Genomic DNA, 24129 nt, shown 5'->3' with positions numbered 1-24129 from the left:
AGTAGCAAACAGTGAACCAATGTCTTTTAGAGAGCTTATTAAACCACAGGGTTGGGGTTTTTTAATATAGTGATTGTTTACCATACTAATGTCTCTACATATCCATTCAGATTTACTGTAAGCAAGCACAACATCTAAAACTTTGTTTGAAGGTAACAGTAAACAAGCTTTTGACACTGATGATTTTATCTCTATGGAAAGTCAGAACAGCAGCAACTGTGAAAGACTTCCTCTTAGGTTCCTATTAATTTTCCATTTTTAGGGCATTCTTTAGGAAAAGACCTAAAAATGCCTCTTATCTGAACTTCATCATATCATACTGAAGATCTTTTTCAGGCAAAGAAAAAAAGAAAGATTCTTGAGGACAATTTACTCCTTTACTGAAGACAGTGAAGCGCCATTCATTCTTATCCCCCAAGAAAGATGGCAAAGAAAAAAGTTTTTCTAGTTAACTACATTAAAATTTACTTTTGAAAACTCCAGTGTTATTTCACAAAGTTCTTCTCAGCACAAGCCCCAAATTATAATCCAGATCTTTCCAAATACAAACTTGTTAAACATTAACAGAAGGCAACTTTTAAAAGGGATTTAACAAGAGGAATAGTCACATAAAAATCAGTAAGTTTAAAAATACTAAAACTGAACCTAGACTACAACTACTTTAACCAGAAGACCCTGACATATCAGACCTGAGTATTTATTGATGGTAGAGAGTCACATGTTTTCTACAATTTAACAGAACCGTCTACATACTAGAATGGATTTTTTTTTAAGGTAATTAAAGAAAAATCTGATTATCGGCACATAATTTTATATAGTGTTGGTACCAAAGGAGTTGGTATATGCATAAGTAAACAACTATGCAGTAATATAGAAGAAAAGCATGTCAGGAACAAACACTCCAAAATAAAAAAAATTTAAAAATTAAAACCCCCAAAACAATAAACAAAACCAACTCATCCTCCCTCCCATCCCTCCCCCAAAACTAAATCATAAATCATCATATTTTAAAGAGCACATGCAAAACCATACAAACCACCTCTAGATCTCACTCCCTTTTGCATACAAAGCTCAACACTGTAATTTGCAGATAATCTGTTAAGATTTGGTTGGTGCACACACAAAGCCAAAGAATCTATTTTCTGGACACTAAGAACTGCACAAGCCATATTTTTAGGGTAAAAAGCAATGAACAAGGAACATCCATGGAGTACCAGCTTCTAATCCAAATGAAACAAGCAAATTCTGGTAACTAATGTTTCCTATAATAGCTTACACTGCAGGTACCCACTCAAGCCTATTTAAAATAAGGCGGATAACATTGTTATAGATAATTTAGCAATACCATCTTTCTCATGAACAGCGCTTCTCTGTTCAAGAAAAGCTCAACTGTCGTGTTACATCTACTCACATGAAAAATTGGGAACCATTGGTATGTTTCCCTCGGTTTGCCATTGACAAAAGGAACGCTCTGTCATGTTTGAGAATAAAGTTTTCATCTGTTTGAAGAAAAAATATGTTTGTCAGATTTTCCCTGACAAGTAATGCAACTCTAATTTTCTTAGTAACTTATGGATGCTTTAAGGAGAAATTCTGCTGCTGCTGAAGAAACATGAAGGGGTTGGAAAAAAAACAAAAATCAAGTTGAAACAAGCCTCTCGAAAGTTACAATAGAAGCAGTTATGAGACAGAAAGCATTCTTTCTTAAAGAAAAAGTTTCACATATAGTGCAAACATTTCTAATGAAAGAAATTTAAAGTTATTTTTAGTATCTTCAATAAACATCAGATTCTCATAGAGTTGGATTTAAATCCAGCATTTTCAGAGTAAGAACAAGGTTGGAAGACCTACTGATATCCTAAACCAAGACTTAACATACATGATACTGTTATTTACACAGCATGCACCTCAGGTAAAAAGATCTAGAGAAAAAGCCATTTCCCTGGTATGGCATGTTAAAAGATAGCCACCTATCCATTCAAAACTGGAAGTCTCCAAACGTACAAGGGAGAAAAAACCCAGATACCTGAATGAGGAACTAAGAAAGTATTATTCCTGCAACCTAAATATAAAATCAATTAAGACTAAACTAAACATGCATTTTATATTCCAGTGAATTAAAGAGGACTTCCGGTTGTACAGCATAATATAAACCCAGATCTTCTGAAGTTCATTTTCAAAGCTAGAAATAGTAATTTGTGTGTACAAACCTGGTTTTAAGATTACATATCAAAACGCAATGCTGCATGTTTAGCACTCACTGCCTTTAGAAACAAACCTTAGTAACTTCTTAAGCAAATGGATCTATTCAAGACTTTCTTTTGACTAAAGGCTGTAATACTCCCAACACCAAACTATGTCTCTGTTTTAAGACAAACTTAATGGCATGCACTTAACCACGCAGAGCTGCTTGCAAAACATACAGAATTGGGGCTGTTACATAAATACATACAGTAACTTTATTAACACTTGAATACCACAGTAACTACCCATTTTTTTGCAAGAAAGAATTGTATGTCTTTAAACAAATACTTTATAAACTCACCATTTTCCTTCCAACCATAGATTTTAAAAAGAGGTAAATGTACATTTATTTACAAATTCTTTGCAAATCAAATAACTTGTGTAGCATATAAACAAAGTCAAACACTTTCAGAAATGAACACTAAGCATACAAACCTTGAATAGGGAAGGGGAGGAAAGGGACATTAACAAAAGAAGAAATAACTGTTTAGAGCTGGAAATTATGCCAGTATTCTTTCTCAGAATAAGTCATTAACCCTCAGAAAGGTTAGACACAGAACTCTTCCATTTCTCCAAGCAACACAGATATCCATCTACAAACGGACGTATCAGTTGTCTATATATTTACTAGGGAGGGTACAAGGGAACAGAGTTTGAATTTGTGTTACTGAGCTTTTGTCTCTTACCTTTTCATTTTGCAAAAGACCACATTCTCTATAAACAAAAGAATATGTTGACAGTTTTAGGCAGGAAGATAGGAGTTTATTCATGAATAAAGTTGCCTAACCTCCATGCTGAAAGTCATGTTTAACCAATAATGTTAGCCTTAATTAATTGTCAGTTAAAGTTAAATATTACCAAAAAAATTATCTGAAAGTCATGCATATAAAAAGAATTCTCATGCAACATTAGTTTCATGCAAAAGGTGATCTATAAGTAGACCTGTTTTCATTAAGTAGCTTGGGAATCAAGACTTATCTCAGAACTGAGTAAGAATCTGCAAAGACATATTTCCTCTTACCTTTAAAATAGCCACCATAAATAGATTCACCTCCTTTTCCATTACCTACGCATTAAAAAGCATGAATTAAACCTTTTGTTTCATTTATGAAAAAAGCTGTATGTAACATTCCATATGTTGTTCATAACAAACCAGGATACTCTGGCCAGTTATTAGTATCTGAACATAAGCTCCTTGATTAAAAGCCATAGCCATGCATTATACTGTTGAACCTCAAAATATTGAGAATGAAGAGTGCCTTAGTGCCTCTGAACACTGGGAAGTCCAAAGGCTAATCCTCACTGGTATTTGCTAAAGCACCAGCAGACAGAAAAACAACAGCAAGCTAAAAAAACCCAAAAAAGACAACTGTAGGTATGACCAACAATCTTGCCTGGCTCAAAGCAGCTGACACATGACTAGAATGGATAAGAAAGTAGCTAGCAGTTTTAAAGGCCTCCTTACTTCTACTTGATTCTCAAAACAAGGTATTCCCTCACCACACCCATTTTATCAGGTACAAGATTTCAGGACACACATTTTGGTAAGGATGGGTATTTCAGGGAAGGACAACAGGCTGAAACATTATGTTGTACACATACTGCAGGGAAGGAAACAAGAACTCCTTGGAAAAAATTTCCTTTTAGAGACTTATCCATTAAACACTTCTAGCTCATTTACTACTTTATTATTATTTTTAAACTTATTCAAACAGTTATGTCACTGTACCAACAGAGCATTACTAGTGTTGCCTCTACTGCAGACACAAAAATGAAAAGCAGTTAAAACTACAGTTCGGATTTGAATTGTTTTAATAAGGTAGGCGTTATCAGCTCCAACAAGGGTTTTTCTTCTTAACACAATTTTTTAAAGAAATATTACTTCAGTTGAAACATTTCAGAATTTCAAAAATTAACAAAGAAATGGGTGACCTATGCTATACTTCACAGCAAATAAAATATTTTTATGGCATTGTAATGCTTTCACAGCATCTTCTAAAGTTGCATTATAACCACATAAGTTATAGCATTTCTGTTCCATTTAAAACATTTCAGTTTTAAACGTGTATTTTACCTTCGCTGAAGTCCCCACCCTGAATCATGAAGTTTTTAACCACACGATGGAATGTAGTGCCTTTGTAACACAGCTTCTTTCCAGTTGTTTTGCCAATTCCTTTTTCACCTGCAAGAAGGTGAAACAAAAAGAATCTACAGACTGTCACTGAACAAATTCCAAGGGTTTTACCTCCCTAGTGCTAATGGATATGAGAGCCAACAGAATAGCACAACTATAAAAGACAACACAGTCCTACCTGTTGCCTTTTCACCACCCATTAATAGCAGAAGGGACCCCTTTAACAAGGGGACTCTCAAGTGAAATTTAGGTTTCTTAAAAAAAAAAAAAAAGTCCCCCGCTCCCAAAAGGGAGTATACTTATTAGCAATCCACTCAGGAGAATTTATAAGAAAAGAGTTCATGATAATGATATGCCAACTATTTTCTGTGGTTATAGCTACAGCGCTATGTTAGCTGAAGCTTACACCGGAGTCCTTTTCAAACCACTTACAGATCTGGATGTGCCAGCTGAATCCCAGGACAAAAATCTAAGCTCAGAACACGCTTCAACTCAGTTTCAATGTGAACCACTCTTGGAAAAGTGGGATTGAGCTACTCCAAGCATGTGCCACATCTTCACCAATCCACGCACAGTGTCAGGCCACCCCTTAATGCCAATCATCGTTGCCTGGCATCAACCCTGACCATCTTTGTATGAAACTTGCACAAAACAGACCCCCATTTCTGAAAAGACTGACAGAACAGGGGAACAAAATTGTGCATACAAGAACCATTCCAGGACAAACTAAATGAGAATCATAACAGGGAGAAAAAAAAAAAGAAAAAAAAATCCCCCAAACCCTGAACTGGTACCAGGGCCATTCTTACACAGCAGCAGAAGGCAAGCCAGGCCACAGTACTTGTTAATCCTTTCTGAGCCTGAGATTTCCTAAGAAATGGCACTCAGTGGACTCCTAGTGTAGCTGTAGTTCAAGCCTACTGGTGATTTTTGAGAAAGACATCCCAGAACCTCAAGCTTCATTAACATTTCTTCCAAAATTGAGAAGAAAAACTGGACTGGGCATGTGGATGAGGGTACTAGAACTGGCAGGGCAGAGGTCCTACGTAGTAGTTTTGTGAGGGATTTATACTGGTCTAATCAGGAAACGTACAAGAGACACTGACTTTAGCTTCCAAAAAGAGGGGACCTGGCAGAATGTGGCAATTAAGAGTAATAGGTATACTATACCCTGTGCAACAGCTAAAAATCCCACATAAACCACATATGTGGGAGATATTCTGTAATGAGACAGGACAAATAACACAACATTCTGTTTCATCCCACCACTAGTTACAGAACAGGCATTTGACACTTGGTCAGAGGACATTTAACCAGTACGTTCTGTACCATGTGGTGCCCTCAGAAGCGTATGTGTATTTGTTACCCAGAGCCAACACTCCCCTTTTGCGATCTATTGTTCCTCCACCCAAAATTAACTGATGGCCAACCCACCCCAAGTTTGCCATTCCAAACAACCCATCGCTGCCAGGATGAGGGCAAAGAGCAGTTTGTGGCACAAAACCCACTCACGGCATTGCTGTTTACCATACTTACAAAAGCCATCACCCACAGCATATACCTTATTTTCCATCACCCTGACTCTCCATACCCATAACGCATGCCTCCTCTTACCCCATCTTTGTTTTCCACAGACGCAATGGATGCAAAGTTATTTATCACGAGGCTGGACACACCCTCTTCCCCCCCCAAATATGCCCCTCTGCTACGGTACTGGAAAAGCCACATCAGTCAATACCAAGGAGTATCTGCCTACATTTTTGGTCATGTTTCACAATGTCCCTCAGGCTATGGATAATCTCCTTACAGAATGGGATCCTGCACTGCACTTGGCCACGTAATCAAGCTGGTACACTAAGGTGAGAGATGAGTTTTAGAGCACGGCCAGAAGCTGTACTTTTACTCTCCTTTATGGTATCACCAAGGCAGCATAGTCCCCATTATAATAAATGTCAATACTTGTGATGTTCACTTCCTTTCATACATGATACAGCTGTGGGCAAAGTCATGTAACTCAACTCGTTCCCCATAAACCACAAACACTTCAGACAATGCACTCGAGCTGCTGGCCAAATGGTGGAGGGCTAAGTTCCTGCAAGAGCTGTACTACGTCACTCTGATTTTCAAAACAAATCCTTGGACTCCCAGTCTGGCAAAAGACAAAGACCAGTTGTTCCACTGGTTAGAGCTGCAGCACCTCCCTAAGCTCAGACACTTTTCCACAACAGCCAGTACAGAGCTCATGGGCTGGGCTTCTATTTTGTTTACAGTCAAATACTAGCCTTATTCTTTTTGCACTAAATATGCCTGAATTTTGTCTGAAAAAGAAAAAAAAGTCTTTGAGCCCGATCTACTTGCACCTTTCTTGCCTAAGCAGTTCTTTCCATGTGCTGCAAATCGCTTGGAAATAGGACAGCGGAGGAGAACTTACATAGTGGTTTGTATTGCGTTTGTGCGGCAAGGTTTTGGTTGTGGCAGGGCTACAGGGGTGGCTTCTGTGAGTCAATGCCAGCCAGCTCCAAGAGGGACCTGCCACTGGCCAAGGCTGAGCCCATCAGCAACAGTGGTAGCACCTCTGAGATAACGTATTGAAGAATGGGGGAGGAAAACACCTTCACGATAGCAACTGCAGCTGGAGAGAGGAGTGAGAAGATGTGAGAGAACCAGCCCTGCAGACCCCCAGGTCAGTGCAGAAGGAGGGGAGGAGATGCTCCGGAGCAGAGATTCCCCTGCAGCCCGTGGTGATGAAGACCATGGTGAGGCAGGCTGTCCCCCTGCAGCCCACGGAGGTCCACGGGGGAGATCTCCACCTGCAGCCCAGGGAGGACCTCACGCTGGAGCAGGGGGATGCCCGAAGGAGGCTGTCACCCCGTGGGAAGCCCACACTGCAGCAGGCTCCTGGCAGGACCTGTGGCCCCGTGGAGAGAGGAGTCCACGCTGGAGCAGGTTGCTGGCAGGACTTGTCACCCCATGGGGGACCCACGCTGGAGCAGTCTGTGCCTGAAGGACTGCAGCCCTGGGGAGGGACCCACGCTGGAGCAGTTTGTGAAGAACTGCAGCCCATGGGAACGACCCATGCTGGAGAAGTTTGTGGAGGACTGTCTCCTGTGGGAGGGAACCCACGCTGGAGCAGGGGAAGAGTGAGGAGTCCTGCCCCAAGGAGGAAGGAGCGGCAGCAACAACGCGTAATAAACTGACCACAACCCCCATCCCCTGTGCCACTGGTGGGGAGGAGGTGGAGATAATTGGGAGTGGAGTTGAGCTGGGAAGGAGGGAGGAGTGGGGGGAAGGTGTTTTTAACATTTAGTTTTATTTCTCATCATCCTACTCTGATTTACTCTAATTTATTACTCTGGTAATAAATTAATTTTCCCCAAGTCGAGTCTGTTTTGCCTGTGATGTTAATTGGCAAGTGATCTCTCCCTGTTATGGGAGTGAGATCTCTCACTATTATGGACCTCACAGCAACTTGATTTGGGCTGTGTGCTTCCATTGTGTGATTGTGAAGAGCGGTTTCACTTGTCTCAAGGCAAAGTGACATGCCCCAAGAGAAAGACTGGAGACCCGTGTTTGAAACGCTGTGCCCATCATCGTGCCTGCTGCTCCCTCCATAATCTCTGTGAGGCAAGCCAGGATGTTTTTGTCAGAAACAGATGGAGGAGGACAGGGTGATTCTGGCTGCCTTCCTGCAGCCTGACATTGTTGTCAGAGATAGACCTGGCTACTGTGAAAGAATGCTGTCTGCCTTGACAGCAAGAGGCTCCTTGCACTTAAATTAAAACATCTGGACTTGCAAACCTGCATTTGCAAGTCCTTCAGTCAGTCCACCTATTGAATAAGCACAAGCCCATCTGCTATTTGGTGCTTTGTCAGGAGCTTCCCTTCTCATAATCTCAGAGACTGCTATTGGGCACCTAATGCAAAATATCTCAGATTGGGTTGGCAGTGCAGGGTGTTAATAGGGCATGAGAGCAAAAGTTTACCTTGCAAAGAAGAAGGGCGCTTTTGATAAAGGCCCTTATGTTGCACCCTCCTCAGCTAATGCATTATTCCGTTGCAACCATGTGGTGGGTTGACCCTGAGAAAGTAAGAACACATAGGACTCTGCAGCTGTGATGCCTTTATCAGCTACAATGCAGGTGGGTACCCATACATGTCTAAGGAAAAAGAACATGCTGGATTGGCCTAGCATGCAGAATCCTGAATTTATGTAGTACAGGAGTGTAGAATGCTCACAGTCTGCTGCTAAGATATTCCATTATGTAGACTACATGGTCCAGAATGGGATAGCATCCGCTCTCTATTATACAGCTAATATACCTCCTTAGATGAGCACAGACCTCACATATGGCTACAAGAACATGTCAGCACCTGAAAGTGATGCTGTATTGAGTAAAGCTCCAATGATTCAAAGATTTCTTGCAAAGACCAAAAGAAAAGGACAAAAGATATACCTGAGAGGAACTCACACTTCTATGATGACTGAAGTTCTACCAATGGATCTTGCTGTGAAAAGTGGCAGGAGTCAGGAGAGCCTGACTTCTGGAAGCAAATGACTTATTTGGCCTCTGAAGATGGTATAGCAGCTCACAACTCTAAAAATCTAAAGCAACCCTTCACATCTCAGTTCTTGTTGCCAGAGGTCAATGCAATTCTCCCAGTACACCTTTGTCTTCCATCACAAAACCGCTGCTCTTCTGAATATAGGCTTTGTAGGTCCTCTAACATGATTGAGGCAAACCCTTGCCCATGGGCAGTAGCCCAAATGGAATGCTACATCAGTCCATGGGGACAGGGAGAAGTACGTACCAGAGAACTGCTGGATCCTACTGTGAAGACTGGGGATGACCATAAGCCTGGCGTGCCGCTCCTGGCCACAGTTCTCATCTGTGGTACCATGCAGGAGACAACATCCTTGTGTAGAGCGTTCAGTTTAGATGCTGAGGCAGTCAAGGTTCTGACTGACAGTACAAGGCAGGAGGGCAGAGAAAATGGAGTGCATAACACAGATAAACTACCAGTAACAAGTGCACTGGAAGAACTTGTCAAGGAGAAACAGAAAGCCAGACAGAACAGTTGATAGGAAAAAAACCTCAGGCAAACTGAACAGTAACACAGATGTAATTAGCGCAAATAAGAAAAGCATTAATATTAGCCATGCGACCCTCGGCTCCAAGCTCAGCCATCGTGAGTTCAAGTTTGAGAACTACTATGGCAGAAAAAGAGATGGCTTCTACCAGCAAAAGAAATTAATATAACTTAATTCTCTTAAACATTACATTCACCAAAAGAAATGAAATTACTTCAGGTTCTTCTATATGCTTTTCTCTCCCCTGCAGAATTTAATTATCATGTGTTTCTTAGCAAGTTGTTAAATAAATCTGTCAAATCATCGTTCTATCCTATATCAAAACATTGTTCTATCCTATGAGTACACAGTAGCAAACACAGTTTGCAAGAATGAAACAAATGTTTCAGGTAGCTTTTAAGTCTGATCTCAAGATTAGACCTCCTAACTTTGTGCTTACTTTCAAATGTTCTTCCAATTAAAGACAGGTTCCAGCTGAAGATGTCAGTGAAACCTGTACAGCCAGCTGTAGAACAGAATTCAAATAGGGATGCAATACAAAGAAGTCAGATTTAAAATTTTTTTTTTAAAAGTTGTTCTTTCTTCTGCTTGTTTGTTTCATTCCTCATCAACTCCAACATCTCTTCCTTCCTTTACCTAACATTCTTCTAGCAAAGCTGCTTTAAGGATTTAAACAATCCTTCAGAGCTACAGAACACGAGGCTCAGACATTATGCTATTAAGTCTGCTACTGTATTTTACCTCTTATCTTTTGTAATCTATTCTGATTAAGATAGAAAAATGGGAACTCATTGGAAGTTTATGAGAGTTGTACCATTCTTTCCCATTCTCAGTCTATCCCTAAGTATCTCTTTATTAAGTATGTGATAAAAAAATCAGAAAGTATAGTAGAATGAGGGGGCATCACCATGCAGACCTCGAAACCCGAGATATGTACTGTACCTTCCACAAGTTCATAGTATTATAAAGCTCTTCTAAATCTTTACAGAGATTATCTACAATGCATCACATTCTGGGATTTCAGCTCTGACAAGATGAACTAAGAAGTTACTGCATAAGGGTATCAACAAATTTGTTTCATATAACCAGTTAGCTAAATGCTGTTCACTAAATTCAGATATTAAAATGCTGCCTGAAAAGTCTTGCTGGAACATTTTAACGATTTGGAGAAGAGTTATTTCATATACAAGGTAGAAGCTTCATTGCTATAGTTAATTCAAGGTATACTGCAAGTTGCTGAGCATTCAGGTATAAAAGACCAGGAGACCACCAAGAGACACAGAATGCATTCTTCGCATAAATAACACACACCAATTCCTATAATAATCAGGATTAATCTTCAATTTACGGCTGAAAAATCCCTGAGGAACAGAGCAGACCAAAAAAAATCCACCAAACCCTTACTACCCTTACTCTTCCAATCGTTAGAAGCCATTTTGAAAAAGTTAAGTCCTGCTTAAAAAAATGGGCTGGAGGGTGCTACATTATACTCATTCTTTTGCCAGTGCTGTTCCTTTGATTTCACAGATCTCTTCTCTCCTCTCTCCCACCAAACAATCCCAAGACTTCTAAAGGACCATCATATTCCCTTTTATAGTCCTTCATTTAGCTAAAAATTAAAAAGTCTTCTCAGATTTAATAGATGCTCCTGTCCTCTGATCCCTGTGTAGCACTTCCATGAACCTGAAATACACTTAAAATTTTATTGTATATAATCGACATTTTATATAAGAAAAAATTTATACATATTCAAAGCTTTATGTAGTGTCCCAAGTCAAATGTCACCATTATATTGCACAGTGACATTAAAACTTAGTGTCTCTCCTGATAAATCCTAAAGCCCTGATGAATCCTAAAGAACTGCTTGCCTTTATCACATTTGTGTAACTTGATTGATAAATAATTTCACCATAGTCTCAGCCTTGTCAATCACTTCTACCTAGAGCAGCGCCACATTAAGGACAAAAAAAAAATATAATTTTGTTCCCTAAATTCAGTTTTGCATTCTGTAATCATGTATTATCTCCACTACTCTAACTCAGAGTTACAGAATACCATACCATTTCCTGCTATGCATTATTCAAATCCTTCTTAGCACTAACAAGTCTCAGCTTTGTTTTGACCAGAAAAAAGTGATCAGCATTGTTATTATGCTGTGGTTTATACTTGCATAAACAAATAATAATTTTAAGAAACATTTAAAATCTTAAATATAAGCATGTCACTTACCCGAGCACAAACAAAGGAAATTTTTGCAAGTCTTCGGACATATGTCTGAGAAGAGCTGAAACATAATTCGACCAACTAGAAGGTAAAAAAACAAAACAAAACAGTTTTCTAACTCTTTATAATGATATAAGAAAATCTGCATATAAATAAATCAGCAAGTTTTGGAAATATAATTTTCTGAGAGAAGGTTATTTTATCAAGCAGAATACGAAAACATCTCAAATATGCATACATTAAAAAAAGCAGCAGGAAAAAACAATACCATAATCATAAAAAAATGAAGTAATATCATTACATCTAATTTATTAAAAATCCCCATGATTCCATTTTGATTTGAACCTGGAAAGCCAAATTGATTTACTAAAATAGTTTATCCTGTCAATTCATTTCTATTTTGAAAAAGAAAAAGATTTGCCATAAACACAGGTGCTCAGAAAGCTGGAGTAATTCCACCCCACCCCCCTACTCCCCCAAGTACTATGTTTATACACATACATTAATAATTACATTTCCACAGTTTTCCCTGTGATCATTACGTAAAAAGCCCAACTGAATTAGTCCCATACTGTGTTAAGGATTATAGATGCATTGGGACTCTTGGCCTAAAATCCTTTAGTTCAAAAAAAATAAAATAAAATAAATAGATGAACCAAATAGGAAAGATGAAAGGTGAGCAGAACACAGAACAATACTAGCAATTTCAGGACTAATGCTCCACTTGCTAGATACTATGAACTAAATTATACTTTCCCTCTATGCAAAGCGAGCAGAGCAATTCTCACCCTCAGTACAGCTACCCCCATGCTATTGGTGGCAGTTATGCTATGCACCCTGGAAAACTATTAAAATACTGCTGAAGAATGGTTTAATGTAAAAAAAAAAAAAAAACTATTTTAGAACTGATTGACACTTTCTATTTTATTTTCCAAGATACTGGGACATATATTACTAAAGAAAAAAAACAACACACCAAGCTCTCAAATACATGAAAAATACATAAATACAATTACAATAAACACAATATTAAAAACCACATAATTAGCAAAGAAAAATATATCTCTATAGGTTATGAAAAAAGCAGTAAAAGCCACACCGTTGGCCAGCATTACAAGACCAGTAACAATCTGTCAATGAGCACTACCCTCTAGTGGTGCATACTGGTTACTGGTTTTAAGTTACCAAAGATAACTTAAAAAAAGTAACTACTCCAGGAATTACTTTGCTTTTCCTTCCCTTAAAGAAAAAAAATAACTTAAGTTCAAATGTTTTTTATTTAAAACTTTGTCACCAAGAAAAATTCTGAGAGGCTCCTAATAAATCGCGTTCAATTCTAGGGCTTTGTCCAAATGTATACAATTGCCAGCAAGGCGAATTGTTGGTTCAAAAAGGGAAGAAAAAAAAAACCCCAACCACAGAGACTGCCTGTATTTTGTACTCTTAAGATAAAAATTCAAGATGCCTTCAGCTGTTGAAATGTCTCCGTTTCATTAACTGCAGTAAGAATGTTCTCTGAGCATTCATCATTACAGCACAAAAAAAATCTGAAGAAAACGGGTGGGGACAGTCTAAAAAGAATGAAGAAATAGCCAATATTCAAAGACCCCACATTAAACAGTGGTAGCTGTAACTACCACTATGAAGAGACAGCTATTTGGAAGTGAAGAAACCATTATAAGCCATGCAGATTGAAGATTCATTCAGAGAACACAATAGAGAAGACACTTTAGTAAAAGAATTACCAATTTTCATTATAAGCACAGGATTCAGGAGAACAGAAATGCCATTCCTCTGCTTGCAAAAAGCGCTGAACTGAACAGTGACTAAGTGCTTTAGAAAGGCAAATACAGATTTCCTCTTGCATTCATGATGTGAAATAACACAATGCCTTTCAAAGAAGAAGTTATCATTATCCCCATTCTACTAAGAGTGGAGAAATAAAGACAAGCTGCTGATTTACCAAGGTGACAGCTGCCAAATAACTAATAGGCATTGCTGCCTATGGGCTCCAGAAGGGACTTTTGCCCTCAGGCATAAACTGTAGAAGCCCTATGGTTGCAAGTCCCTGTCCCACATAAAAAACACACCATATTTAGCACCTTAAGCATCAGACACAACCACACCTGTCTTCTGGCGGAAGAATGTCATCTCAAGTTCTTGAAAATGTCAAGGCAGAACGTGGAAAAATACATTCATAACTAAGGCATCATGATTTCAACAGTATCTTTCACTCATGCTTTGTCAATAATAAGGTCTGCTAGCTTCCTGTGCCTTTCAACTCCTACAAACTGTTTGTAATGCACATATCCAGCATCAAAAGACTATAAATCCAGTTTAAAAGATCAGGACATCTCTCCTCCATATAACCTAAAGCAGTGCTTACCCTGTTATATCCAGCTACATAATATGTTGCCATGTGCTTATAATACACAAACCACATACTGTGTATCCATCTGGTGGGTTACTATCTGTATTTTACCTAAACTGCATGAATACCATTATCGCTGTAAGGTTATATTTTCCACTGACAAACAGTCAATTAAATGTGCCAGAGAAAGATCAAACACATTTTCACACCTTGATCAGATAAATACATATGAAATAACAGCTGTTAATAAAAAAATTAAATAGAAATCTGTATGAAAAGTATACTTAAACCATACAAATCTTTCTCTTACCTCTTTCCTCAAAAAAAAAAAAGTCATTTTAAACTTGGAGCTGAGGTATATGCTACATAACACAGATTAAAAAAAAGCATCTGAGATGCTACTAATTTCCTCAGATTCAGACACCTCTTCTCCAAAATGATCCACCTTCACTGTACAGAGAAAATTTCCAATACTTTCTTCAGCTTCATTTCTCTGACACAAAGGTTAAGTTACCTGCTTAGGGAACAAGCTTTCTGTGACTAACCATAAGACTTTAATAGTAAATTAAAACAAACAAAAAATTGCTAAGAAGAGTTATTCAAGTAGATGAAGTCTGCTCACAAACCTATCTGGACTCCTCAGTCGGCTTTAGCCAAGAAAAGAGCCTGCAGAGACACCTCACTTCTAGACTAAGGCAAAAGATGCTGGGATTATATTTTTAACAATGAAACTCTCACCTAACTTGAGATGCAAATCTTCCAGTACCACAAGGAAGTTATACAAACAATTAAAATCTTTATTTTAATACATGAGCAGGCAGGACATCACTATAATTTTAATTTAGTGTTGTTCTCAATAGAAGACTGATTCTCACCAGCTCATAGCTATGAAGACATGTTCGTCTGTACCACAGCGTAGATTTCACAGTACATTACTGTACCTTTTGTGCTAGCCAACACCACAGAAATGTATCCAATCATAACTTAACATTTGCCTGTTATTTGTAAAACAATACTTTGATAAAGTATTCTTATTTGTTAGCAGGCTTTTAACTTATTATTTAAAGATATTTTTGATAGAAATTAGAGTAAGCGTTGAAAGAAGTATTTACATTACTGGTAATTACATACAGTAAGCGATGCATATATAAAGTCAAGATGTTTTGAAGTTTGATTTCATGAAGTGCTATCTGTAGCTAATGAGCTATACCAATTATAGAAATCAGAAGGCATAATGACCAGAAATAATCCAATTTCAGAAAACTCTGTTTTCAAATTGAAAGATGAAAACGTTTTTCTTTTGTTTTGTTTTTGAACCCCTGACCAATTTTTCAGCTGAAAAAGAACTAGTACTTGAGTCAAATTAAGTGGTAAAAATTCAGGGTAGGAATATCCATGCTATATTGTAATAAGGGCTCCTGCTAGCAAAGTTTATTAAAACGATCATTGATTTCAAATGTTTATCCAATGACTTTCTCCTATTTAGCTGCTTAACTTTTTAGAAACAACCTTGGGAGAGGAACAGAAATTGCCTGAATGTATTTTCCATGTAAGACAAACTATTTTGCTAGATTGTTATGCTTAGGCCATAAAGGTGTCAATTTCAGACAGGCACTCCCAAAATAAACCTAATTACTAAAAAATAATTTTAAATATATTGGTTTTGCCTTCTCCCAATTTCTTAGAGCAAACCAAGTAAGAAGCCACTGAAGCACTTTTCCCTGTCTATCAACAGGAACATCCTGCTGAAGGAGAAAGCAGGGATTACAACCATTAATACAGGGATGCACATCCCTTACAGACCGAGACCAGGACGTCTGCCAAAGGCTTAGATAGATTTGCATACAAGTTTAAATAACAGCTCACTAAAATGACTTCATTTTAATTTTATTAATTTATTTATCCCTAAATTTGGGAACACTAAGTCATATAAATTTAAACAGACTGCTTTAAAGTAGAAATGTGGCTACAGTTTTCAGAAAAATAAAAGCTTACTGTGGAGAAAGAACAGATTTTATTTAAAACATCAGTTAAAACAATGGATGTCCCAGTTCCCCTGAGCTGCATCTAAAAAGTCTTGACACATTAACACTCTGTTAATGCTTCCTTACTCCACCTTACACTCTTTACAAGGGAAGCCTCCTTTCTTCTTTCTTTTCCAAAACTTCTTTCCCCAGCTCTCTACTAAGCCCAGTCTTCCACAACTACCACCTGAAGCACCCTCCGTTCCAATCTTCCATTATCTCCACAAAAGCAAACATATTTCAGTATTGTACAGAACAAAAATTTACTTTCTTCAGTTTCACAGAGATGCAAGTGAGAGACCACCCTTGGTCTTCTCCTAGCAGAAAAGGCTGATCAGTTTGCTCTTCCATTTACTTATCCAATTTGTTGCAGACCTCAAGGTAAGTCTTCAGAGTATTTCATTCTGCACTGACAACAACAGTTCTGTATCATGGATTACAATTTTTATTAAACCAGCTCCCTCCCACCTTAGCTCCCTCACACACCCATAGGGGTCCCCCCTCAGCTCCTATCGTACTGCACTCTACTGGATTGCCATTCGGTTCATGGACAGAGTCAAAGTGCTGATCTATTTTCTGCCAATCTACAACTTTTTGCCTTCAAAGGGCTAAAAGTTAATGGGATGATAGTTGAGAACAGTTTCTGTCCTCAGGAAGGGTAACAAAAAATCCCGTGAGGCATCCCTGGTTCTACTAGTGCAGGCACAGTACTACAATGATCTTTGCAGTGGAGCTTATTTTGCATAAATTCATAGAAGCTGAAATCCCCCCAAAAACCCAAACTTTAGGTAAAAGAGACTGGAAGGAGAGAAGTAATGAAAGAATAGACAACTGATAAGGGAAGGGACATACCCCAGGAAGGAAAGAAACTGAAGCAGAATGAAAAAGTGAGCAAAGGGTCAAACAGCAACAGAAGACAGGAGGAAAAAAAGTAAAAAAAAAAAAAGCCACACACACAAAAACAAACCACCCAAACATGAGAAGAAGGAAAATTCTTCTGTGAATGAGAAATGAGTAAAGATAACATACTTTACGATGGATAAAGCCAGTCAGGGGGGTGGGGAGCGAGAAGGGGAGATGTGTGAAGAAAATCTTGGATGGCCACATGAACTGCTACAGCAGCAGACTATGTATGTGACACCCTAGTCAGACATCTGTTCTAGTTACCACAGTACCTGGAAGACTGAAGCCCCACACAGATTTTGCATCACAGAGTAAAGCCAGAATTATTTAAATAGGCACCTGCTGCCATCCCAAAGTTCTTGGAATATTGCAAGTAGTTTACTCCTGTGTGCATGCTGTATGTGTCCAAATCCATTGGTAGGGAGGACCCAAAAGAAGGGAGAGGTGCTGTCTGTGCTAGTATCAAAATAAATGCTTATTCCCGATTTATTCTCCATTTACTCTTTAAAAATTATGAGCCACCATGTGCATTCATTAAAAAATGCTTAACAGGCAACTTACTCAAAGCAGCCTAAATTTAGACACAGACACAAAGCCTACAAAGTTTACTCCACTGCAAGAGGCACATACAAGCAGGCATCAAGTTTTATTCCAAGACTCTGTAGATAAAATTAAAATATGGACAGAAAAGCTGTAATAAAGCTTCTGAAAGCACAACCAAAGCTACAATTTTCACTCCTGTATTTTCCAAGGGATCTAGTTAAAGAGTAAAACTAATTCAAACTCTGCAGTCCGCTCCCCCCCCCCCATATGCACACACACCACCTTCTGCTGCTCCTTTTCATCTAGTCTGTGCACTGATCTCTTATTTTTAATTGCTACAGGTATTTCAACAAACATTGGGTAAGCAAAGTCTGTAAAGGGAAAGCTAAGAGTTGGCAGCTGCGTCGGGGAACATTTTTGGACTCCAAGCAACCTACACTGTTTAAAATGACACAGTTTTGTATTCTGCAGGCAAAGAGACGTCTCCAGTACTGCGAGAGGCATGTTCTCTTATTCTCTGAATTTTGCGGAGAGATGTTAGTTCAGCTTTTCAGTGTAAACAGGGTGGGGGCAATGTCTTATTTCTTGGCTAGCAGCAAAATGCAGGATTGCTCTTTTCCCCAGTTCTTTCTCCTTACATCTAATAAAAATGAACAAGCAGATCAGCTTATTGTATTGAAGTCAAATAAGCAAAACGTTAATTTGGAAATCTGCTGGCAGTTTAAAAGTTAATACCTCACTAGTATCAGCAGGAGAGTACATCTCTCAGAGTTAGTGCTTCATGTCATCTGGAAGCACTGCTTTATCATTCACACTTGATTCAGCTTTTGAAGGTCACCTTACAGCTAAAAGAGCAACGTTTAAGCTTTTTAATTATAACCTTAAATCCCAAGACATAATTGCATAGTGAATTAATAAACAGACACTAGAATAAAGTAGTATAACCAGATTACACACAAGTCCCCATACCAACATTTTAAAAATTGGCACGTTTTCCTGCAAAAATACAAGTCATTAGTCAGGTGCAATAAAAACAGCAGGGCTCTGAATTTGATATACAGCTGTGAGATTACTGTTATTTTAAACAGAAAATAAATACAGACAGCCCGAACAGAGCCAAAGCCCCGTGTCTACTCTAGGTAACCAAAGCTCTGCACCACCAAGAACACTAACGCTGCAATTCCTCTCTGACACCGCTATCAGTCATCAAACCCAAGTAGATGTGAGGGAAAACAAGGTTATCCACTTTCACTCGTGATGCACAGCACAGGGCTGAGGAGGGGACAAGGCAGGTGACAAGAGGTATTATGAGATGGGAGCAGGAACATGTGCATAAAGAAAGAGCAGGGAGAGATTCTTCAGATGGAGAGTCAAAAGTAAAAAACCTAACAAAGACTAAAAGCAAACTAGATGAAGAATGAATTGTCTTTGCTATAAATCAATCCCATCAAACTACAATTCCTAAACTGGAAACCTACCCAAACATTTTAGTAGTCTCATCCCATAGTAAATCTGAATTTAAAGGAACAGAAAAATGTTAAAACTCCATTTACAGTAACATTTTTTTCTCTTCAATAAAAGTATTCAGAGAAGGCACTGTTAATTAAAATAACTCCAACAGGAGTTAAAATAGCAACAGATTTATAGATATGCCGTATCAGGTCACTGAAGTTAGAACTGAACCTTTCTTTTGAAATTTTGCTGAAAATAAAAAGCAAGCCAAACAGGTTACAGCTACATTTTGAATGCAACTGAAATTTGAAAATGCAGATATATAAACTCTTATTTCAAAGGCTTTCAGGGAAACATTGAAGCAGAAAATGAAAGTGAAAGCATAATGAAGCCATCACATTTATTCATTTTTCTGAGAGACAAATAGTGGCTATATAAAGCACCGAGTATATGCCAGACAACTAATATACATCGATAAATTCATGTTCAAAAAAGATGGGTAAGTAAATCTGTACGACCATTTTTACAGAGTGGGGAAAACAGAAGAGGGAATCAAGTAGCTATTCCAGGATTAAAACTCACAGTCTGCCACTTACAGGCGATTACACTTCCCATCGGGAAAATACAAGTTAAGAGATGGATTTATTTTAATTATTATTTTTTTAAACAGGCCACCTGGTGAGATATTCTATGCTTCTACAGTCAATTCTCCATTTACATTCAGAAGACTCATTCTGAGCAGGAGAAGGAAAGATTTAGACCAGACGACCTCCTGAGGTCCCTTTCCAGTTTTAATTACTGTTATGATTAAAAATACTTCTGGGAGTACCTCTCCAGTTTCCTCACAACTTGCCCCAATTTTCCATAGTTTATACAACTGTAAAGGCATAATACATAACACGATACAGTTCTAATACAGAACGCTTTTTATCTTCAGAACAGTGTTAGCTGGCCTCACTGAACCTCTCTCTTCACGTATACAAATAAAAATCAAACGCAAGAGAGAATAAAAAGCATCCGGCACCCTAGTAAACATCAGAAGTTACTAAAAACTAACTCGGAAATAACGCATCAGCGGCCAAACTCATCGCTAACGGCTTGAGCCAATTATTAAGGCGAAAAATGTAGTAAAAAAAAAGAAACAACACAAAAAACCAAAAAAACCCCCACAACACTCGAGAGGAACGCTTGTGTCAAGAGACGCAAGCCTTACCTGGTTCCCGGTTGATTTCTATCTCGAAGAAGCACTGGGGCCGGTCCTGCACCCCCATGGCCGCGGGCAGCCCCCCCCGGCCCCTCGTCCTCGCCACCTGGACACAAAGAAGAGTCGCCCCGGGGAGCAGCCGCGCACCGCCGGATCCCGCCCGAGCTTCCCTCCCTCCTCCCTCCCTCCCCACCGAAGGGTAAAATTACACCGCGGAGCTGCCAGAAACTCCCGGCGACACCTTCCTCCTCCTCCTCCTCCTCCTAACCCCCGGCGGGTGCCTGAGGGGGGGCGGCGGGGCTCGGGGAGGAGGCCGGCGGGGGAAATTCACCCTGAGGAGAATTTGTTCCTCTCACAAACGGCCCAGATGGGGGAGGGAAGGGGAAGGGAAAGGGGGGGGGGGGGGTAAGCCCTGTCAGCGCTGCCCGCCTTGCTCATCCCCTGGGAGGAGGAGGAGGAGGAGGAGGAAGGGGGGGGCGGCAGCAGCCGCGGCCTTACCTGGCAGCTCCGGCGCTTTGTTCCCTCGCCTCGCCCCCCCCTCAGCCCCCCCCTACCCCCACCCCCCGCCAGGAGGCGCCGCCGGAGCCGCCGGCCCCGAACGCCATTAACCGACCGACTCAATGGCCCGTCCGACCGCCCCGCCCCGCCCCGCCGCGGCCCCGCCTCTCTCGCTCCGCCTCCGCCTTCGCCCCGCCTCCCTCCCCCCTCCACCCTCTCCCTCAGCGCTTTCCCGCCGCCGGCGCCGCGCTGTGAGGGAATGGGGGGGAGAGTGGGGGAGTTGGGGGGGTTCGCCTCAGGGCCGGCGGCTCCAACCTCCTCCGTCCCCTTTTGCCGTTGGCGAGGGGAGAAGCCCGGGGAGGAGGAAGGTGTTTTACAGAATAAACAACATGGTGAACCCCCGTAGAGGGGCATCCCACCTCCATCTCACCTCACCTCACCTCACCTCATGCCTGTGCTGCTGAGGGACCTTCCCCCCGCGGTGCTTCACCCTTTTAGTTTGAGAAGCCTGAGCGGTTTTGGAGAGATTTCTCCCTCTGAAGGGAAAATATTTCGGGGAGCACAAAAAAAAACCCCAAACCTCAGAAGGTTTTGCATCGGAAAGTGTTCGCCACATCAGGGCTGTGGTAGGACCGCTCTGGTTCTCTGGCGTGAAAACAAGGCCGCTGCAGGGGCCATCTTGGGATGATCCTGTCCCTTGCTGAGCCCCAGCCCTGTGTAAACCTACCCAGCCGTGGCTTAGGAGCCCAAGAAGATTTAAATCAAAGGACTTTTAATTACTGCAGCAGGCCATAGGTTATTTTTTCTGAGTTTGGGATGCTGGACCATCCCAGAGAGTGCAAGTGGTAACTGCAGCAATTGAAGTGTTAAACTGTTCAGGAAGGAGTATTAAATCCGTAAATTCTCAGCCCTCTACATCCTTCAGGCCAAGTTACTTCACACCGAGGATGTCCAGCAGCTTAAAACAGCTCTTGGAGTAGCCCCTCATATTCATTTAATTTATGTAATTACTCCTCTAACAGTAACTTTGTTCTTGTCTTTACAGAGATGGGTTTTCTGGGAAGGCAGAGGAAGGCAGCACCTCTAGCCTGGTATTCAGCCTGCATGGTGAATGGAGTTAAATCCAGCTGGCGGCCGGCCACCAGTGGTGTTCCCCAGGGTTCAGTATTGGGGTCAGTTCTGTTTAATGTCTTTATCAATGATCTGGACAAGGGGATCGAGTGCACCCTCAGTAAGTTTGCAGATGACACCAAGCTGGGCGGGAGTGTTGATCTGCTTGAGGGCAGGAAGGCTCTACAGAGGGATCTGGACAGGCTGGATCAATGGGCCGAGGCCAGTTGTATGAGGTTCAACAAGGCCAAGTGCCAGGTCCTGCACCTGGGTCACAGCAACCCCATGCAGCTCTAAGGGCCTGGGGAAGAGTGGCTGGAAAGCTGCCCACTGGAAAAAGACCTGGGGGTGTTGGTCGACAGCCGGCTGAATATGAGCCGGCAGTGTGCCCAGGTGGCCAAGAAGACCAACGGCATCCTGGCCTGTATCAGAAATCGTGTGGCCAGCAGGAGCAGTGAGGTGATCGTTCCCCTGTACTCGGCACTGGTGAGGCCACACCTCGAGTGCTGTGTTCAGCTTTGGGCCCCTCACTACAAGAAAGACATTGAAGTGCTGAAGCACATCCAAAGAAGGGCAATGAAGCTGGTGAAGGGTCTGGAGCATAAATCTTATGAGGAGCAGCTGACGGAACTGGGGTTGTTTAGCCTGGAGAAAAGGAGGCTGAGGGGAGACCTTATAGCTCTCTACAACTACCTGAAAGGAGGGTGTAGCGAGGTGGGGGTCACTCTCTTCTCCCAAGTAACAAGCGATAGGACAAGAGGAAATGGCCTCAAGTTGCACCAGGGGAGGTTTAGATTGGAAAATTAGGAAAAAATTCGTCACTGAAAGTGTTATCAAGCATTGGAACAGGCTGCCCAGATAAGTGGTGGAGTCACCATCCCCCGAGGTATTTAATAGACCTGTAGATGTGGCACTTAGGGACATGGTTCAGTGGTGGACTTGGCAGTGTTAGGTTAATGGTTGGATTGGATGATATTAAAGGTTTTTTCCAAGCTAAACAATTCTATGATTCTATGATTCTATACACTGTGCCTTCCCTACAGCCCTTACATAGTCTCCAGCTACACCGCTGCCTCACCACTTGGTGCAAAAAAATGTCTTTTACTCCCAAAAGAAGTTTTTTCACTTTCTAAGTAGCGAGGACACTCTTACTCAGTCACTACCCAAGAAGCAAACCGTTTCAGAATGTTTTCCAAAAGTTGTACAAACCAGAACTCATTGCAGTAATTTTACCTGGCAGCAGTATCTGCAGTTACGTCCTTGTCTGAGGAGAAATTCAGAGGTCTTAGATTAAAAACAAAATGTGCTGAGAATAAAGAGTAGCAATAGTGAAATCAAAGGATATTTTAGAAGTTAGGAATGCAGCAAAGAGGGATTGTTTTAGATGTAATTTATCTATAGCTTTAATGGCTACTGTCACTATAGTATTTGAGCATCTCATAAAGTTTTAACAGCCAGATTCTGTCATTCTTTATTATGTCCAATATGTCTAATAACACGTGATTGTCCCTAAGGAAGCCTGTCTCTGGAGTTGTCACAAGAGATTTGCTGGTCCTTTGGGGATACTTGCATAGTAAGCTATCACACAACGTGAAAAAAAGATAGCACAGTCTGGCCCTGAATTATTTAGCTCTGAAATGCTCTTGCAAAGTAGAAGGTTATTATTTGCCTCACTTTAGAACGGTAAACTGAGAAACCTACTGAGAAATTGAGTTACAGAAGGTCCACAGGAATTCCTTTCCAAAATTAAAATTTGAAAACACATCTCCTTGGTTTCCTTAATCTTCCCAAACAATAAATATATGTTTGGGTTTTTATGGTTATGCAGTTTTTTCCTCCCGATCTGAAATAAAATATTAATTCCCTTTTACCTGCAATCTCTTGCTTTTCTGTTTTCAGAACATGAACTTGCTAAAGGCAGATGAGCAAATAAATAAGCAAAAGTCTCAAAAAAGACATGGAAACGTGCTACGTGCTCTTCATGCAAGTAGCAAAGATTGTGAGCGATAAAAAAAAAAGTTAATTTCAAGCCCTGATTATTTCAATAAAGCAGCAAATTAGAAAGAAGTTATGATCCCCTGGGAGATAAGCTCTTAAGATCATCTCTAGGACTGGAGCTGATACATATGCAGCTTGGTGGAAGAAAGACATACCAAAAAAAAAAGTTTCCAAAGCACATCTGAGGCCAGTCTTTTGAAACATGAAACATTTAGTTACAAATGAAGATTCTTCCCAGTGTTCCGATCTGGGAAGTGCTGCAGATGCTGTTCTGGTAACATCCTGTGCCCATTGAAACCAGTGACAAAGTCCCCATTGATTTCAGTGACTATGGAT

At 40.4% G+C, this 24129-nt stretch overlaps 1 protein-coding gene across 6 annotated transcripts in view; it reads right to left on the bottom strand.

Moving 5' to 3' along the window:
• The window catches only part of NKTR (natural killer cell triggering receptor), a 45523-nt gene extending 24749 nt beyond the window's left edge, over window positions 1-20774 (bottom strand). For 2 of the 6 annotated variants that reach the window (XM_069778316.1, XM_069778315.1), the window contains exons 1-6: window positions 20686-20773; window positions 20197-20293; window positions 11697-11771; window positions 4319-4426; window positions 3266-3310; window positions 1412-1499 (exon numbers count right to left, since the gene is read on the bottom strand). In XM_069778316.1, the coding sequence (XP_069634417.1) occupies window positions 1412-1499; window positions 3266-3310; window positions 4319-4426; window positions 11697-11771; window positions 20197-20254 (374 nt within the window). In that variant the 5' untranslated portion in view covers window positions 20255-20293; window positions 20686-20773. Of the gene's footprint in view, window positions 1-1411; window positions 1500-2930; window positions 2959-3265; window positions 3311-4318; window positions 4427-11696; window positions 11772-20196; window positions 20556-20685 lie in introns of those variants that run through there. The other 4 variants (XM_069778317.1, XM_069778313.1, XM_069778314.1 and 1 more) reach the window with 4 other exon arrangements.
• Window positions 20775-24129: the final 3355 nt, after the last annotated feature.

This window comes from Haliaeetus albicilla, chromosome 2, assembly GCF_947461875.1.
Source record: "Haliaeetus albicilla chromosome 2, bHalAlb1.1, whole genome shotgun sequence".
Lineage (NCBI taxonomy): Eukaryota > Metazoa > Chordata > Aves > Accipitriformes > Accipitridae > Haliaeetus > Haliaeetus albicilla.
The sequence above is the reverse complement of the archived record's forward strand: the minus strand, read 5'-3'. Positions and strand labels throughout refer to the sequence as shown.